Source organism: Diceros bicornis, chromosome 7, assembly GCF_020826845.1.
Source record: "Diceros bicornis minor isolate mBicDic1 chromosome 7, mDicBic1.mat.cur, whole genome shotgun sequence".
Lineage (NCBI taxonomy): Eukaryota > Metazoa > Chordata > Mammalia > Perissodactyla > Rhinocerotidae > Diceros > Diceros bicornis.
The window spans coordinates 61,488,422-61,504,355 of record NC_080746.1 but is presented as its reverse complement, the minus strand read 5'-3'; the positions used below and the strand labels follow the sequence as shown (position 1 = coordinate 61,504,355).

Below are 15,934 nucleotides of genomic sequence, written 5' to 3'. Positions count from 1 at the left end.
CATCTCTTCAGAAAATCACAACCAACTTAAACACTTGCTAAGGGGAAAAGGAATTTGAATGAGTAGTTGAAGAAAGAAATTAAAATAATAATTAGAGCCATGGGACCCCTTGCAAAAACAGGTGTGGTAGTAGTTTTACATTTTAAATTAACTTTTAATTGAATAATAGATTTAGATTTACATAATAGTTGTAAAGATAGTACAGACAGCTCCCATAAACCCCATCCAGTTTCCCCTATTATTCAGATTTATTATTAATATAGCATATTTCACACAATTAATGAAACAACAGTGATTCATTATTATTAACCAAAGTCTATGCTTTATTTAGATTTAGTTAGACTTTACCTAATGTCCTTTTACTGTTCCAGGATCCCATTCAGGATACTAGATTACATTTAGTCGTCATGTCTCCTTAGGGTCCTTGTGTCTGTGACATTTTCTCAGACCTGACTTGTTTTTGATGACTTTGACAGTTTTGAGGAATAGCGGCGAGATATTTTGTAGAATATCCCTCAATTTTGGTTTGTCTCATGTATTTCTTATGATTAGTCTATGATTGTGGGTTTCTGCCAGGAAGACCCAGATGTACGTTGCCATTCCAATCATATCATATCAATGCTACATACCGTCAACGTGACTTAATACTGTTCATGTTAATCTTGATCGACTGGCAAATGTATTGTTTTTTAGATTTCTGTATTATAAAATTATTCTTTTTTTAATCTTCCTTTCCATACTGTAGTCTCTGAAAGAAAATCACTGATTCAATCATTTTTATATTATTGTGGACCCATGTATATTTAACTATATTTTGAGTTATAACATAATACTGTTACCACCCAAGGGTAGGGTGGTTGTCTGCCCACCACAAGACATGTCAATAGTCAAGAGGCGAGGAGGTAGGAGATAAAGGACTTTTTACTACAGCTTGCTAGCAAGGGGGAAGATGGCCCACTAATGTCCAAAAGAACCATCTTACAGAATAAAGACTACAGGCCAGTTATATAGGGGGCTGTTCTCTGAGCGGGGGAGGCAGCTGGTCTCTGGGTGGGGGCATCCATCTGATCTCTGGGTGGGGGCAGACATCTGGTCTCAGTTCATGATAGTCTTTTGCTTTACTGCATATGCATCAGAAACCAGAGCAACGCCCTATGCCCTGATCTTTCAATCGTTATTGATGATAGCTATCTGTATAGACTATCTGCCTGGGGGTCATCACGTTCCTAAGGAACTCAAAAGGACAAAGTTATCAACTTATACCAACTGGGAGGGGCCATAAAATCTACAGAACATGTCTGGGTTAGTTAATCAGAGGTCATTCAAAGTTATAATAGGGTTTCTTTTCTACAATGTGACTTCACTTATGTCAACCTTGTGTTGAGCCAGTATCCATACTACTTTATTTTATTGTTTGTGTTGTTTCGTATGGCCATTGACATCTCTTTTAGCTGGCTTCCATGTCCCTTTGTTATACTTCCATCATTGTGTGTTTATTTGTTTGTTTGTTTGTTTTAGCACTTGTTACTTTCTAGCAGTAAGAATGCTCTAAGTTCATCTTGATTATTTCTTGTCCTAGAATCCAAGTCCTAAAACTAAACATTTCTCCAAAGAGCCCCTGTTCATCTTATTGGAGAATGTTATTAGAAATCATGGTCTGGGTGCTGGGTAGGCTTGTTGTTAGTGGGGTATTTTTGCTTCCAGGCTCTCTTGGATGACAGAGCAAGAAAATATATATATATATCCTAACCAGAGTACATAGAAATATCCATAAATATTTCCATATATATCTATCTTCCTTATATTAAGCTACACATGAGTTCATACTTAAAGTCTATGAAACTAATCCGTTACCACATGGATCATTCAGTCTTCAACTTTGCTTGTCTATAACCTTGGACTACAACAGTGAGAAATCTGGTTCCCACTATACATGAACCATTTACTTAGTTGTTCAATTCCAGCATCAATGTATAAGGTTTTGAAATTGTTAACCCTTACTCTCATAGGAAACAGGTATACAGTGTTTATCTGTAGGTCTTCTGCCTTTAGTCTTCGACTCCCCTCATTTCCAAAGTTACTTCAGTCAGTACGTTTTCCCTCACCCACTTCAGTGAGGTGGTTTCATATATTTGTATTACAGTTAGATTTTTTGTCATAGTCTGTGTTCCTTCCTGAGATCCTTCAACTTTTTAAATAATTGTTAAATTTTGCATCCATTAAAGTTTACTCTTTCTGTTGGGCTTTCGTAAGTACTCTTCCTAAAAAGAATATTTGTATTTCAGCTTTTTCATCTGTAATCCACTATTATACTGGAACCCTGTTTGGGTGATGGTAGGGTGTGGGGAAGGAAAGCTCTCTATAATCCTCCAATTAAATCTCAATCTTTTCGTGGCTCTTTGGTTCAGGGCTTTACTTTCACAAGTGTTTCTCCAGTTGTATAGCTTTTCTCTGAGCTCAGTGTTCCCAGTCTCTTTTCCTGAAGCCCTGACACCTATTGACTAGGGTTTTTTTCCCCTATTAGGTGACATAGAAAGGCTGGAGATGGCTAGAGTTGGAAGGATTCCTTTCTCCCATTTGAGATGAGGCTCTGACATAATCTTTTATAGGAAGAGTAGGCCTTTGTTATGGAAAAGACTCTGAACACTGATTATTCTTCCCCTCCTCCTTGTAGAGCCAACAGTAAGACCTTTCTCAGATCTTCCCTAAGAGAACCCAATAGGTTTCCTGGAAATATATCACACAAAATATGTGTCCCCCACCCCAAGATGTGGCCCCCAGGAGTCTCTCCCTCAGCTACCAACAATTCTTCAAACTTACCATTTAATTGTTTCTTCTTGTTTATGGTTGCAGAATCTCTTGCTCCAGACAAGCAGATATCAGCTATGTCTCTCTCAATGTTCCTGTCTCCAAGGATTTTTAGACTGTAGTTTTCCTTGTGACCTCAGTTCTCTGATGGGCCTAAGTAAAGTTGTTGATTTTCAGTTTGTCCAACCTTTTCTTGTAAGAACAGGAGTGAGTGATGACTTTCATGTGTTTGTATAATGGAGATGAAACTGGAACTTGATAGTAGTTGTTGATACACAAGTATTTGTATATATAAACCAACTATTTTTCTTCTCTCATCTTCCATCTACTATTCTAAGAGGCAAGTTGTGATAATAGTAGTTAACCTAATATCACAGTATTTAAGCTATTGAACATCAAGGAAGAAGTGTAATAAGCTGAAAGAGAAATGAACAAAGATAAATAAGGCTTTGTGTTTCCCTTTTGCTGACAGAATGAGCATTTTTTAGTTCAAACCAAGCAGTACAATGGATATTTCCATAAAATAAGCATAATGTAGGTGGTAATTTCATTCATAAATTAGAGCTAAAATGTGTGGGTGGACTGAGCTAAATTGTTATTTTTTCTTACAATTTAGACATTTTTAAACAGTTTATTTTAAAATAATTTTAAATTTACAAGAAAAATTCCAAAAATAGTAGTGTTCTCTAATACATTTTATCCAGAATTCTCTGATGTAAAATGTTACATAACCATGTTACATTTATCAAAATTAACATTGGTACAGTATTAGTGACAGAACTACAGACTCTATTTCGAGTTCCCTAGTTTTTCCACTAGCATCCGTTTTCTGATTCAAGAGTCAATCCAGAATACCGCATTTCATTTGGTGATCACATCTCCTTCATCTCCTCTAATCTGTGACATAATTCTTTCTTTTTCCTCATCTTTCTTTGCCTTTACATTTTTGAACTCTACTGGTAAGCTATCTTGTAGGCTGTCTCTCTGCAGTCTGTCTGTCTGTCTTTTGTTTGTCTAATGTTTTTTCATGATCAGAATTTCTGTTTTCATGATTAGATTCATGATTACACTGAGGTTATTTATTTGGGGTAAAAAATGCCAAAGAGGAAACATGCCCTTCTTATAACATCAAATCATAGGGTACATGATATCAACATGACTAAATTAGGATAATGTTAACATTAATCACTTTGTAAGGTGATGTTTTTCAGGTTTCACTGCTATAAAGTCTTATTTTCCATTTCCACATTTTTGAATTATTAATTTTTAACTCTGCATTACTGCATTACTGTCTAATTCTAATTACTCCTCAGCATTGCAGAGGAAAAAACAAAAACAAAACTCAGAAAGAACATTTCTCTGATTCCCTTCACCTGTTTAGTTCCCAGTTAAAGTCTTCCCATGAGAAGAATTTGTAGGAGATTTGGACAAGAGGTCACAGAGGTCAGATGTGGTGAATTCACAGATTTCTTTGTGATTGCTATCTTCTCAGTTCTCTCCATGAACTTAAAATTTGCAGTAATGAGGCTAGATATGATATTTTTTCTGAGTTTTCTGTGACTTCTCATTTTGTATTCATAGTGGCCAGAAACATTAGCTCTCAGAATTCTCTCTAAATTGTAGCTTATTCACAGATTCATCTAAACTGCAATTCCTTCATTAAATCTCTTTTTTTGTAACACTTTTAGTGCTTCTGTTTTTCTAAATGATCCCAGAATGAATAAATAGCTGAAAAGATAAAGAAATTTGCCATAAAACTTTAATAATATGAAAACTATCTTTATATATACATTAAAACTAATTTTAGGGGCTGGCCCCATGGCCTAGTGGTTAAGTGCATGCACTCCACTGCTGGTGGCCTGGGTTCAGATCCCAGGTGCACATTGACACACCACTTGTCAGGCCATGCTGTGGAGGCGTCCCACATAAAGTGGAGGAAGATCAGCACGGATGTTAGCTCAGGGCCAGTCTTCCTCAGCAAAAAGAGGAGGATTGGCATGGATGTCAGCTCAGGGCTGATCTTCCTCACACACACACAAAAAAACGAATTTTAATATATGAAACTATTAAAATTAAAAATTTAGAAATGAAATATATAATATCTAAAATTAGATATCAAAGAACACAAAGTAGATATCAATGTTTACCAGCAAAGCAAACACAACAAAAGAGATGATAGAAAATATCCAAACTGAAGCAAGATAAAATAGGAATGAAAACTCCACACAAGAACATGGAAGACATGTAGAACAACGTAAAGAACCTTAAAATGCATGTAATTGAATTTCCCAAAGAACAGAAGAAGAGTGAACAGCAGCTCTATTTGAAAAAAAACCCAATCATTTTAATTTTGTTTATTTTTTTAATAATTTTGTTTATTTATTTTTTTCCCCCAGAGCCCCAGTACATAGTTGTATGTCACAGCTACACATCCTTCTAGTTGCTGTATGTGGGCCGCGGCCTCAGCATGGCCAGAGAAGCGGTGTGTCGGTGTATGCCCGGGATCTGAACTCGGGCCGCCAGCAGTGGAGCGTGCGCACTTAACCGCTAAGCCGTGGGGCCGGCCCTCATTGTTTTCTGAAATTGAAGACAAACCTCAACCGCAAATTCAGGAAACTGCAAATCCCAAAAGGGGTAAACACAAAGCAAAACAGACTTTGGTTCGTCATAATAACATTGTTGAAAACCAAATACGACTCTCCTTAAGGAGCTTTAATTAGTTGTTAGAATTTTTCATTGTTATCTCAATGTATCAAAATTCTTCAAATTTTTTCCCCTTTGATTTTTCCATATTAACTCCTAGATTTCTTCAGCTCTAAATTCTCTTTCCTAATTTTTTCTTCAGTGATATCTAATTTTTTAACTTATTCCTTGTGTCTTTATTTTCAAAATGTACATTTTTATTCATTGGAGTTCTATATGGATGTTAAAAAAATCTATGTGTTTATTATTTGTTTTCTCTTTCCTTGATAATATTTATCAGTGTTAATACCTAGGGCTCTAAGCCAGATTGTTAAAGTTCAAATACCAGCTCTTCTATTTACTGTATGACTGGTATTTGGCAAAATAGTCTCCAGGTGTCATATTTTCCCTATACATAAAATGACATAACAGTACATATCTGATAGGGTTAGAGAAAAGAATAAATGAACATATGTAGAAATGTGCCTGATGCATATCCTGTACTATTCTTTAATTTTTTGTGTGTGTGTGTGTGAAGAAGATCGGCCCTGAGCTACCACCTGCCAAGCCTCCTCTTTTTGCTGAGGAAGACTGGCCCCTGGGCTAACATCCATGCCCATCTTCCTCCACTTTATATGGGATGCCGCCACAGCATGGCGCAAAAAACGATGCATCAGTGTGCGCCTGGGATCCGAACCAGTGAACCCCAGACCGCCACAGCGGAGCGCGTGCACTTAACTGCTTGTGCCACTGGGCCGGCCCCAATATTCTGTACTATTTAGTATCATCTAAAATACTTTTAAATGGTTCTTTCATTTTTTACATACAAACATTGTTTATATTTATATATATATGTGTATATACACACACACACACATATATATGTATCAACATTGCTCTGCATCTGATAATTCAAACATATCACAAGTGCATTTCTGCTGGATGTAGTTTTTCCTGCTTGTCACACCTACTACCTCTTTGTATATTTTTTTGAGAATTTTAACTTTGGACTTCTTAAATTTCTTATTTTACGGAAATTTTTAAGCTCTGAAATTAAAATTAAAGGGAGTTTCTCAAGAGAAGATCTAAGTGCTCAGGGACTTGATCAGTTTGTAATTACTTTAGCTTTTTTTTTCAGACAGTAACACACTACAAATATGTGTTTGTAAATTTTCAGTAGTAATATTTGTACTGTTTTCTCTTCACCCAGTGCTATGGCAGAAGAAAAGGAATTTTAGTTGTAGTCCGCTGTAGGAGGGAGAGGAGCAGGTTCTTTTCTAGTTCACTGTCACAATGTGAGATTAGCTCTTTGGAGAGCCATATTTGTTTCAGGGATGACCCCTTCTTTGGCCGTGGCCAACATGAGTTGGTATATTCTACACATTTACTTAAGTCTTTAATTTCTCTTGATAATATTGTGCAGTTTTAAGTGTAGATATATATCATTCATTAAGTGAATTTCTAGATCTTTGCTTGTTAGTTTGTTTTTTATAAGAGATTGATTTGTAAAGGATATTCCTAACTAAAAACATAAAATAAAATAAAATGGACTAGATAAATATGAAGGTGAATAGTTGAGATTATTTTCTGATTTTGTTACTGTGAACATTTTTTTTTCCATTAAGAACGAATTAATCGGGGAAAAAATTAACTTAAAGAAAATTTACAGGGTAGCAAAAGGGAAAGCACATATACCTTGCTTCAGATAAAACCGAGTATGAATTAGAGACCTGTTCTATAAAATTATATGATTTTAACCTCAATTATATTTTCAGAGTATAGGTCTCTTCTATAAAACAAGGCTGATAATAATTAACTTACATGTAATTGTGAATCTCTGACCACACACGTATGAACTGCCTGCCTCATAAAGTTCCTCCGAACTATTAGAATTTATTAATACTTATAAATTATTAAATTATTAATATTCTATTATTCAATTCCGTAGTTCAATATATTTAGTTTAGCAGAAATGGCCCTAGCGTACATTTAAATCTCAAATATAATTATAATCTTCATTTTCTCTTATCCCACTCATTTGAAAATCTCAAACAATATTAGCTATTATAACTACACAATGTCATCTCTTTTGTTATCATTAAGGGTTCGAAACATTTTACAAAATATTATTTCCTCATTCTGATATAGAAAGAAGATATAGAAAGAAATTAAATTAAAAACATAGGGATAGTGGCTGATATGGAAATAGTGAATAATTTTAAATATTAAATCCTAAAATGTAATAAAAATTGCATTTATAACAAAAAATGCATCATTTGTGTACCATTATCCTTTAGTGTCAGATAATATGAGATCTCAGATTATTTGATGTTCAGTATAATTGTGTTAAAAATGTGAAAGGAGTTGAAATGGAGATAAAGCTGAGAATAGTTAGGAAAGGACATAGGGAGTCCATTTAAAGGGAATGTTCAAAGCCTTCCCAAAGTTTCCTCTAACCCAGGTCATCTGTTTCCTGTGTTTGACCTGAGCAAGTTACTTAACTTTTCTGTGCTTCAGATTTCTCATCTGAGTGTTGGGATAAAAATGATCCTTCACAATTTTCATAATAAAATTAGTTTATGTATTTAAGTGCTTGGAATTATTCCTAGTAAATAAAAAAAAATCAATAATGTGTATTTTTGTTAGAAACACTACTAATTTTAAAAATCTATTGCTGTCTTTTTTACTCATTTATGACTAAAATAAGTTTATAATTGGATTGATTATGGTATTTACTAATCTGTATTGGTCATTAAACATTGGGATAACCTTTTATTAAATATAAAATGTTATATAATGCAAACTTAGTAGACAGTGGAATTTATAATTTAATAAAGTATAAATGCTATTTTCTTGTGATTATTGCTATTATCCTTATATTCTGAAAAGAGCATTGTCTAGCAAAAGTTCTAAACCTTGTTGACAGCAGATTTTGGAATCTGATATTTGGTACAAAATTTATTACCTTTTAATGATAATAAAAGTGATAACATTATAGAATGATACTTGTTAATGTTTAATTTAGTGTTTTAATGAGCATATAATAAGGAAACTGGGAGACTATAATTAGATTTGAGCTATGAATGTGCAAGGGTAATTTTTTTCTGAACAAGATTATATTTATTGCCTTTGATGGTGTGGATAAGTCTAGATAAAAATCAAGATTTTTCTAGATTTCTAGAAAAACGATTATTCTAACCTTTTTCATGGTTGGAAAAATATCAGTTCTGGTAGGTGGAATAAGACATACAAATCTAGCAAAATTTCTCTGCAGAAAGTGTATAGTTAACCTGTTTATGGCATTCTTTAGTGGTTCTTGAACAACATTACGATATCCACAACTGTCATATCTATCATCCAAGTGATAGAATGTGTTTGATGTGCAGGAAAGGAAAACATCACTTCCAAATTAATATTGGAAAAATCAAGGGACAGTTCACTTCAGTTCATATGTGAGGATTAATGTGTGCTGAGGGAGAACCAGTGAAGATGAAACTGAAGACAGAGCTGAGTAGGTAAGAGAATGAGCATTGGAGTCCAGCTGCGTGGGTTCAGATCTTCACCATTTACTGGCTATATGATGTTAACAAGTTACTTAACCTCTCTTGAACTCAATTCACTCCTCTGAAAAGCAGGGCTCATAATAGCACCTATTGCTTGGAGTTGGTGTAAGGCTTAAGTTACCTAATATTTTTTAAATGCCTAGAACAGTGATTGAGCAGTCCAAAACATCAAATGGACTACGTGTTTGCTAAATAAAACAATTGCATTGCCCACGGATAATCCCAGATTGCAGCCAGATAATAGTTGTTTCATCATTCTTTTAAAAATATGAACAGAATATCCCTAGTGACATGAGGTCAATTTATACCCTTGAGCCTGCTTCCTGATATTATAAAGGACAGCCCTCTAGCTCCCTCTTAAGGCAAGAACTTAACAAGATACAATTTACTTTCTTGGCAGCAGAGAAACAAATATATCTGAGTTTTCACAATTGAGTTGAAACTTGAGCAGGGATTGTTGGATTGAAGAGACAGACTGAATCACAGGATGTATGAAAAGGTTCTCTGAAGGTGAAGGGTAGCTACTTTTCATATTGACGTTAAAAGATTAATATACATTTTGGGAATCAAATCCTATCATGATCTCTAATAGCTTGAGAAAAAACTAAATCTATTTAGATCACTTTTACCTTTCTCTACCTTCAATGTTCACCAGGTAGAAATAGAACAAGATTTTAAGTGTGGAAATGTACTTGGATAAGGAATGTGAACAACAGTAAATATTGTTTTTGATCTAATCTAAAGGATTCTGTGTTACGTGATATGCCAAAAAAGTGGTCCTGTATGAGAAAACAAGTTGTGTGAAAGTTATCTACGAAATGGACATAATTTCTGACTCATAGAGAGAGGACCTCGAATTATCCATGCCTGCTTTTCCTGCTTATGACATCAATTCCTCAACCTTTCTCCTAACAGGCTTCCCTGGCCTGGAACGGGAATACCCCTTGCTCTCCATCCCCTTCTCTTGTATCTACACTATGGTCCTCTCAGGGAACTGCCTGGTGCTCCACGTGATCCATACTGAGCCAAGCCTGCATGAGCCCATGTTCTACTTCCTGGCCATGCTGGCCCTCCCTGACCTGTGCATGCGGCTGTCCACAGTGCACACGGTGCTGGGGATCCTGTGGGGGCTCAGCCAGGAGGTCAGCCTGGATGCCTGCATTGCTCAAACTTACTTTATCCACGGTCTGTCCCTCACAGAGTCTGGTGTCCTTCTTGCCATGGCTTTCGATCATTTTACAGCAATCTGTAATCCTCTGAGATATACATCCATACTAACCAATGTCAGAATCATCAAAATTGGGCTGGGGATTTTAGTCAGGAGTTTTATGTTCATCATTGCTCCCATAACCCGCCTCAAGTTTTTCCACTACTGCCATTCCCATGTCCTCTCCCACTCTTTCTGCCTTCACCAGGACCTGCTGAGACTAGCATGTTCTGACATCCGCTTCAACAGTTTCTATGCCTTGGCTCTGGTGATTTGTACCCTTTTGTTTGATTCCATGTTAATTCTTATATCCTACGCTCTGATCCTGCATTCTGTCTTGGCTATTGCATCCTGGGAGGGGAGACTCAAGTCCTTGCAGACCTGTGTTTCCCGTATCTGTGCTGTCCTGGTTTTCTATATCCCAATAATCGGCCTGACCATGGTACACCGCTTTGGGAAGCACTTCTCTCCTGTGGTTCAGGTCCTCATGGGCAGCATCTACATCATCTTCCCACCCCTGATGAACTCCATCATCTACAGTGTGAAGACTCAGCAGATCTGCAGCAGGATTCAGGAGTGGTTCTCCATGAAGAGGAAGTGAAACTCTTTAAATTAAATAGGCATAAGTGGTGTAGATGCAGAAAACTTTAGGCAAGGAGAGAGAAGGAATACATTTATCTAAGGAAGTTAAAAATAAGGCAATTGAACATTAAGACTTTTTATGATCTGCCATTAGTTAACAGATTTATAAGTATCAAGAATGGTCATAAAATCTGTGTTTTTCAATTCAAGTATAATGTTGGAAGTTAATGATAATAGAATCATTCAGCACATGTCCTTATCATTTCTCTCTAGGAAAAGAAAATATGTAAAATTGTCCAGAAAAATTTAACTTGCAAGAAATATCCACAGAAGAGTCCTCCAAATGCACAGTTTATATCAATCAATGGAGTGAGTTTTATCACGACTTGGTATGGTTAACTTGATCAATATAGAAGTTACAATTGGTCTCTAACCTTAAATGATGTTTTCAGACTGGTTAGTAGTTTGCTGTTGAGCCATTCCGAAGTATCATCACCCTTCTCTTTTCACTAATCTATCAAATGACAACTTGTTTCTTGCTTCTCAGAAGAACTTCTATCACTATCTTTTACATATCTATAAATTACTACCAACTTTACAATTTTAATTCCAGACTTACAGAAATTGATGTCCTTTACTGTTCAGAATAAATGCTCCACTTATCTGCTTTATTGGGTCTTCTTTTATCTTTTCTGGACTTAATAAATATCAGCAAGGCAAGACTTTTTTGTGGAGTCATTTCATACTGATGAATAAAACATGTATTACTTAATAATTAATGTGAGGTCAGATTACTACCCATTTGGGAAAGTAATAAAACCTACTCTGTACTGCAAATCCTGTGGAATTGTCATTCATGAGGATCTTCAAAGGGAGAAGAAATTGTTATCTTTTTTATCTCTAGCAACAAATCACCTTCATCATTCTCATTCTCATCATCGAATTACGAAAAAATACAAACGTGTGCTACTAGATAAAGCTAATCTTGACTACTTTGTGGAACACTGCCCATGAATTACTGAGAGCAAACTTAGCAAACATTTCATCTCCTTAAAGGATTTCTCCAAATATTCCAATTCAAAGTCATCTCCCCTATTCCATATGGGAGATTCTGAACCATTAATCTCATGACTCAGTATTTTTAGCATGTATTGCTAAGAAGCGGTGCTGTTTGGACGTAAATGTAAAATATATTAAGATATATGAATATATATAAGGCAAGCTGACTGGTAGCAAATATGTAAATATTTAAATTTATAGCTCTTAGATTCCAATCTTAATCAGAAAATGTATAAAATAGAGATAGAAAATGTGGTGAAGAACTATATCTAGGGAAAATGTGGGTTTGTTATTAGATTCCTTTGGAGTCCTTACCTATATTTTGAAATTAAGGAATTGAAAAATCACAAATGATGTAGTGGAGTGATAATAAAAATAACTTTCAATCTTCAAGGGTAATATGACATCCAGTTCACAACACCATATTGGCCCTTTTTCCAACTTCCCATTAAAATGCATTTAAACGTATATCAAAGGTAAGAGATTACAACAACTTTAAAATAAGAAAATATAGTCAATTGATTTAAAACTTGGAAATTATTTCCATAATGTAAATGAAGATACATTGTAAATGAAGCTGACTTAAATCACACAGTTAACGATTAATGCCTCTTTACTTTGTGAACTGAATAAAATCACTAACCTGAATCTAATTAGGGAAGAGATTTTTGTTCCATCCGACTTATAATCAAAGCAATGGAGCTTGAAACAGCAGTGATTGCATATAAGAATAGATTTTTCATAGATTGTTGTCATAATTCCCTTTAATGTATAGAAAAAGTTAAGAATTTCCACTGTAGTATGATAATTTAATATTATTTCCCTATTTGTTAGTTACTGAAATGAGTCAAAAATTAAGACCTTCATATGTGACAGAAGAAGGTAAAATTCTTATTTACTTGATACTTACTATAAATGTAAAACTCAAGAATTTTTCTCTAACAATTTGTTAAAATTAGAAGCATTCAGCAAGCAGCACATTCTAAAAATGTCTTTATTTACACTTAAAAATACCATTAGAAAGTAAAATAGAATGACAGATCCTATTCACAAATGCAGCACTCATAGATGTAAAAGTGCATAAACACACATAGAAATCATTAACACTCTGATAGGCAGCTGTAAGAGCGTTCACTGGAGGAAATAGAAACACATTCTTCATCCTATTCAACTATATCTGTCCTCCTAAAACAATCCTACATTTTCATTGTGACTAAACAAATGACAACACCTTTAACTTAAAAAAATTTTTAAGGCATCCTATGGAAGATTAAAAGTGAGAGAAATAGAAAAATTTAAAAAAACATTTCAAGTAATGCTTGGGAGTAGTTTTTAAAATAAATAAAATATATTATAAAGCAATAATATTTTATACAATAGGATATATGTACAAAGAATATCCACACATGTTATTAAAACAGAATATTAGGTGCAGAAATAACATTAGATACATAGGAAAAATAAACAATAAATTTAATGAATATTTGGTGACATACAAATCATTTGAAAAATATGGATTATTTAATAGCCATTTGGGAAATTTAAAGCTAAATCTATACCTAATTTTTTAACCCAAATATAAATATTACAATATTGCAAAATAATTTATACCTAGATCAATATTATATACATAAAAATGAAACTATAAAATTAAGAAAAAACTGTTCTTTACAAATATTTTTGAGTAAGTTATACCTTCCAAATGAGAGGAAATGAGAGTTCATAACATAAGAATCAAATCACTGACATACATACACACATGAATATAAAGACCCATAAAAATAATAAGAAATATCAAAGTCAAAATATTTGCCATTCAAAACAAGAATTAGTTTACTTAGGCAAAGCATTCTCATAAATTAATACGACAAAACACAAAATAAACCGTACTTAGAAAATAAATTGAAATGGTCAATAAATATTAAAAGATGTTCACTATAATTTAAAATGAAATAACCACAAAATTTAAAATAACATGCTAAATACAATTTCATATTTGGTATACAATTGGAAAAATAAAATATGACTGCCAGGATAAAGTGTTGCTGAGAGTATAAAGTAATAAGGAGACTTTAATATATGCTTTTAATATGGATGTAAGTTAGAAAAATATTTTTGTAGGTAAACACATTAATGCTATCCAAATATTAAATCATCACACACGTTAACACTAAAATTTCTTATTTAGGTTACATGGGGAATTGTTGAGATGTCTACTATTCTATAACTTCCATACCTTTGGGTGTTGTTAGCTAATATTTATTAATTTTATAACAATAACATTGTTAAGATGTAACCTTTATTTTAAAAATTGTGTCAAAAAAAGACATTTAACATTATTTCCCAAAATTTTTACAAGATGTTTAAATATGATAACCTCTAAAATTCACTTTTTTGTTGCTCTGAATTTATTCTCAATTTCCCTGATAACAAATTGTAACAACAAAAAGAAGGCAGAATATGGCTTTAGTGAGTTACAAAACACTTCTAAACATCAGTAAATCTTGGCTGAATTAATTTTAAGATTACTCGTTCTCAACAGAATTCCTCAAGAAAGCAAGCTGAACTTGAGGTTCAGGAAACAATTTGTGGAGAGATGGCCATGTTTTTCTCTCTGAGCTTTAAGAAAGTCAAAGGAATAGCTTTGAAATTTGAGACAAGATTTTCTGCCATGGTAAACATCACAGAATATTTAGATATGGTTAGCAAGTATCGCTTTTGATGTAAACTTTAAATTCTGTTTTCATTTCAGCTCACAAGCTGGTTGTGTCTAAATGTCAGTCAAGAAAAGTACTAGCGAGCCAGCCCTGGTGGCCTAGTGGGTCAAGTTTGAAGCTCACAGCTTCGGCGGCCCAGGTTCACTTCCTGGTCAAGGAACCACACCACCTGTCTGTCAGTTGCCGCGCTGTGGCTGCAGCTCACATAGAAGAACTAGAACAACTTACAACTAGGATATACAACCATTCACTGGGGCTTTGGGGAGTTAAAAAATAAAAAGAAGATTGGCAACAGATAGCTCAGGGCAAAACTCTCCCTGCAAAATAAAAAAGAAAGAAAGAAAGAAAGAAAAATACTAGCTCTCTGTGGCTCACAACATAAACTGGTAGAATTATATGGTGACTTACATGAAACCAAACTCAGATTTAATTATAATCAAGACCAATTTATTTCAATCAAAGTTATAATTGTCCTAAAATGTCTTAATTCCTGTCATTCCCTAACAACTCCATATCACTTATTCAAAATGATGTTAGTGCCATGGACATAAAGGTAGGCTGTTACGTTTATTTTAAAGTCAAATTGTTAGCAGGGCCCAGAGACCCGTAACTTTCATTTCAGGGAACATTCACATTGTTCCCAGGAGGAATAACTATAGTTGGATAGGTGGATAAGTCGATGTGGAACTGAATGTTGTGGAGAATATGAAAGAGAATTACTTCTAGGCACTTCCAAAGTCATTTGAAGTTAATAGCATTGCCTTACAAATAGAAAAGAGCAAGACAGTGAAGGAATGTATGAGTCGTGTATTTTTAAGGAAGACTCAAAATCAATAATAAAAATAATGAATGAGTTAAATCATCTACTTTACATGAGAAAAAATCACAAATGACGTAAAGGTGATTGTATAGCATATAAAAGGATGCTCAAATGCATTAGTAATAAGAGAAATGCAATATCTGAAACATGAATATTTAAATTACCATTTAATTATGATATTCGACCAGAAAATATCAGAGGCTTAAAATCCAGAGATACAAAATGTGTGATAACTTATGAACTGCTGATAATAGAGAGGAAAATATATCTGAGCCTGCGAGTACATGAGCACATGTGACTATGGTGAGAAGAATTACGAAGTAACTAGACATATGAAAATTGTGTCACAGTAAGATGACACAAAGGCAAAGGAATAACAAAATGGAGATCTGGAAATAGCCTGAATTTTCAGATCTTGGTGACCTTATTGTTTTATGAGCTCCATATTAATTTTCACACTATATGTCTACCCTAAACTTATTTGCACTTCTTGTTC

At 34.1% G+C, this 15,934-nt stretch overlaps 1 protein-coding gene across 1 annotated transcript; it reads left to right on the top strand.

Moving 5' to 3' along the window:
* Positions 1 to 9,916: 9,916 nt before the first annotated feature.
* LOC131408027 (olfactory receptor 51V1-like) lies at positions 9,917 to 10,861 on the top strand. The gene has a single exon (XM_058544597.1). It carries the CDS (start codon positions 9,917 to 9,919, stop codon positions 10,859 to 10,861), a length of 945 nt encoding a protein of 314 aa, XP_058400580.1.
* Positions 10,862 to 15,934: the final 5,073 nt, after the last annotated feature.

Excerpts from the sequence above, each read along its gene's own strand:
- LOC131408027 (XM_058544597.1), top strand. The coding sequence starts at position 9,917 with ATGCCTGCTTTTCCTGCTTATGACATCAATTCCTCAACCTTTCTCCTA.